At 56.9% G+C, this 3,155-nt stretch overlaps 1 protein-coding gene across 1 annotated transcript in view; it reads left to right on the top strand.

Annotated features, from left to right (window-relative positions):
- The window catches only part of CLCN7 (chloride channel, voltage-sensitive 7), a gene marked incomplete at its 5' end in the record, with an annotated part of 15,190 nt that overhangs the window by 11,154 nt on the left and 881 nt on the right, over window positions 1–3,155 (top strand). The window contains 7 exon segments of the mRNA XM_009865869.1: window positions 1–35; window positions 1,254–1,423; window positions 1,738–1,789; window positions 2,103–2,230; window positions 2,411–2,496; window positions 2,794–2,926; window positions 3,060–3,119. The exon segment at window positions 1–35 is cut by the window's left edge and continues 8 nt beyond it. Coding sequence (XP_009864171.1) covers window positions 1–35; window positions 1,254–1,423; window positions 1,738–1,789; window positions 2,103–2,230; window positions 2,411–2,496; window positions 2,794–2,926; window positions 3,060–3,119 — 664 coding nt within the window.

Here is a 3,155-nt window from a genome sequence, read left to right as displayed (position 1 = left end):
AAGAACCTTCGCCAACCTCTTCCATGACCCTCCAGGTCGGTGTACCAGGCGAGCGTGTCCTTGAACATGAGCAGATTGGGGCTGGGCTTGTGCAAAGTGGCCGATCTCATCCCTGGCTGCTCGTGGGGTGAGGCAGGGCATGATCAGCATGGCCCCATGAGGGCATGATGGGATCTAGCAAAGCACTGTGCCTGCTCCTTTCCTGTGTGGAAGGAGGCGAGTTGGAGACTGTCTGGTGGCACCTGCAAGCTCGGCCAAAGGGCTGTGGTCTCAGGAGCCTGTGGACGAAGACCTGGTTTTGTTCGTGCACGTTTACAAGCTGTTGCTTCTGAGTTGTGTGGGAACGTGCCTGACCCTCGCTGACCGTCTGAAGTCTGTCCTGGAAATGTCCCTGGCTGTTTTCTTAATTAGCAGGAACTCTTGCCCCAGAATGACTTTACCTCCTGGGCAGGTTGCGGAGGTGGATCTTTGGGTTTGGCTTCACTTGAGAAATGCAGTTGGGCTCCCAGATTCCAGCTCCCGTTTCCTTCAGACCTAGTGTAATGACAGTGTGCCCTCTGCCTGCTGCTCTGAGTTTTGCTCCCAGCTGCACATGGGCAGGAAACAGACAGCTCAAATTTCTAGACCCTCAGCCCAGAGAGTGGAGCTTGGTCACCTGAAGCCAAATGACAACTGTCCTGTGTCTTGAGGCCTCTCCCTGCAGTGCTGGGTCATCCCTGGCTCAGGACTTTTGTCCATTGACCTCTCTGTGAAGGAGAAATTGCAAAGTACTTGTTTAAACTAGACTGAGCTGCTCAGCAATCCTAAAATAGCCATAGGCTGAGTCCAGGGAACAGCACGCTCTGAGTGTGGTGGCAGGACCCCTGGCAGCTCACCAGCACCTCTGTCCTCCTGACCTCATCCTCCAGCACTGGTGGTCCCTCAGGGCTTTGAAGTTTGTCACGCTGCCTCAGGGAAGGCTGGAAGCCACGGGGCTGGGAGGAGATGGGTCATCACGGATTGCAGGATGGAGGAAAGGCGTGTGCTGGACTCAGTGGGGTGGGAGAGCTGGGGATGGCATCAGCAGAAACAACCTAAAAGCTGGTTTGAAAAGCTTGTGCTGCCAGAGGTGAAGATGTACCTGATGAGAGGGGGGCTTTCACTGCTGGGAGTGTGTCGTGGGGCTGCTCTCTTTTCACTCGTGGCTACAGCCTGTTGCAGGGTCCTCTGGGCTGTGGAATCAGCATTAGCTCTCAATTCTCACTCCATCTCAGGTTCCTACAATCCCATGACGCTAGGCATGTTCACACTGATGTATTTCTTCCTGGCCTGCTGGACCTATGGCCTCACGGTGTCTGCAGGAGTCTTCATCCCCTCCCTGCTGATCGGTGCTGCCTGGGGGAGGCTCTTTGGCATCTCTCTGTCCTACCTGACCAAAGGCTCGGTGAGTCCTTGGTGGGAACCCAACCCTCCTACCTTGCTGCTGGGCAGGCAGCACATGTAGGCAGCGTGCATGGAATCGGCTGAGAACTTGGCACAGCACTCTGGAGCGAGTTGGCTCCTCACTTAATGTTTTCCTGAGATGACTCTGGTTTTTCCCATGTCCCAGCGGAGCCCTGCCAGCAGTTGGGCTGCGTAGGCAGCCTCAGGCACCTCTCCCCACTTTGGAGGGAGATTTGGGGGTCAGGATATTTCTCACTGTCTCTGGATGCCCTGGAGCCAGCAGCTGACTTGGCCCTTTCTCTTTCCTGTGCTCAGATTTGGGCTGACCCAGGGAAGTACGCTCTGATGGGAGCTGCTGCACAGCTAGGTGAGTTCCCCATGCCGTGGTTGTGGCTGTGTCCTGCTCGTGTTGGGGTGAAGATGGAATGGGAAAAAACAATCCCTGCTACCCTGGCACAGCTACTTCCCCAGCTGAAGCCCAGCTTAGCTATCAGCTTCCTAACAACCTGCCTAAGCGCTGGGTCACTAGCGAGAGTTGGGCTTGTCCAGGGCACCTTTGCATGTGCAGGCACTCCTGGGTCTCTCTACAGAGACTCAGGACCCTTGGGTGCTCTGCTGTCCCCTCGCCCAATGTTTCCTTGCCCTCCTGAACTCCCAAACCCCTCGGGTGTTTCTTGCAGGTGGGATAGTGCGGATGACGCTGAGTCTCACGGTTATCATGATGGAGGCAACCGGCAATGTCACCTATGGATTCCCCATCATGCTGGTGCTGATGACAGCAAAGATTGTGGGAGACTACTTTGTGGAGGTGAGGGCTCATGTGCTCACCAGGAATGTAGCGAGAGGCTGTGGGTTGGGGTTGGTGGTGCTGTGGAGCTGTGAGAGGCCCAGGACAAGTGTGTGCTCCCTCTGAGGGGTGAGCTGCTGCCTGCCGATACCCCTTGGCATCTTGACAGGCTTCTTCCTGATGGCTCAACTTGCATTCCAGGGTCTCTATGACATGCATATCCAGCTGCAGAGCGTGCCCTTCCTGCACTGGGAGGCCCCAGTGACTTCCCACTCCCTCACAGCCAGGTAGGTGGGCTAGAGGGGGTGCTTGTCATTCCTGGGATGGCAGCTCTTGGACTGTGCTGTTGTCCTGAGCTGGAAATGGAGGTGGTGACACAGCTTGGTCTCAGGAGCCTGCTGTACCCTGGTGCCCCCAGCCCAGCTCCTTCCCCAGAGGAGTGTGGGGCCTGTGCATTCCCTCCCTGTGTCCCTGGCAGATTTTGGGGACAGAACACGTCAGGGCTGGGGACATGTGTATTGGGGGGCAGGATATTTGGGGCATGCTGCTGTGGAGCTGTGTTTCACAGCAAATCTTCCCTGCAGAGAGGTCATGAGCACTCCTGTCACATGCCTGCGGAGGATTGAGCGAGTCGGCACAGTTGTGGACATCCTCAGTGACACCTCCTCGAACCACAACGGCTTCCCGGTGGTGGAGAGCAACCCTGATGCTACACAGGTGGGTTGGGTGCCGCTTGCGAGGGGATGCAGCTGCGGGCTGGCCATGTGAGGGCTGGCTGTGGTGCGAGACCCTCGTCTTTCTTCCCCACGCTCCTTCCCAGCCCTGTCTCACGCACAGTGCTCTGTCGCAGGTGGCAGGACTGCGAGGTTTAATCCTGCGTTCCCAGCTCATCGTCCTCCTGAAGCACAAGGTGGGTGATGCTGTGGGGAGGCTGTTTGGGTTGTGT

This window comes from Apaloderma vittatum, unplaced genomic scaffold (assembly GCF_000703405.1).
Source record: "Apaloderma vittatum isolate BGI_N311 unplaced genomic scaffold, ASM70340v1 scaffold19743, whole genome shotgun sequence".
NCBI classification, from domain to species: Eukaryota; Metazoa; Chordata; class Aves; order Trogoniformes; family Trogonidae; genus Apaloderma; species Apaloderma vittatum.
This window is presented reverse-complemented; position numbering and strand designations above follow the sequence as displayed.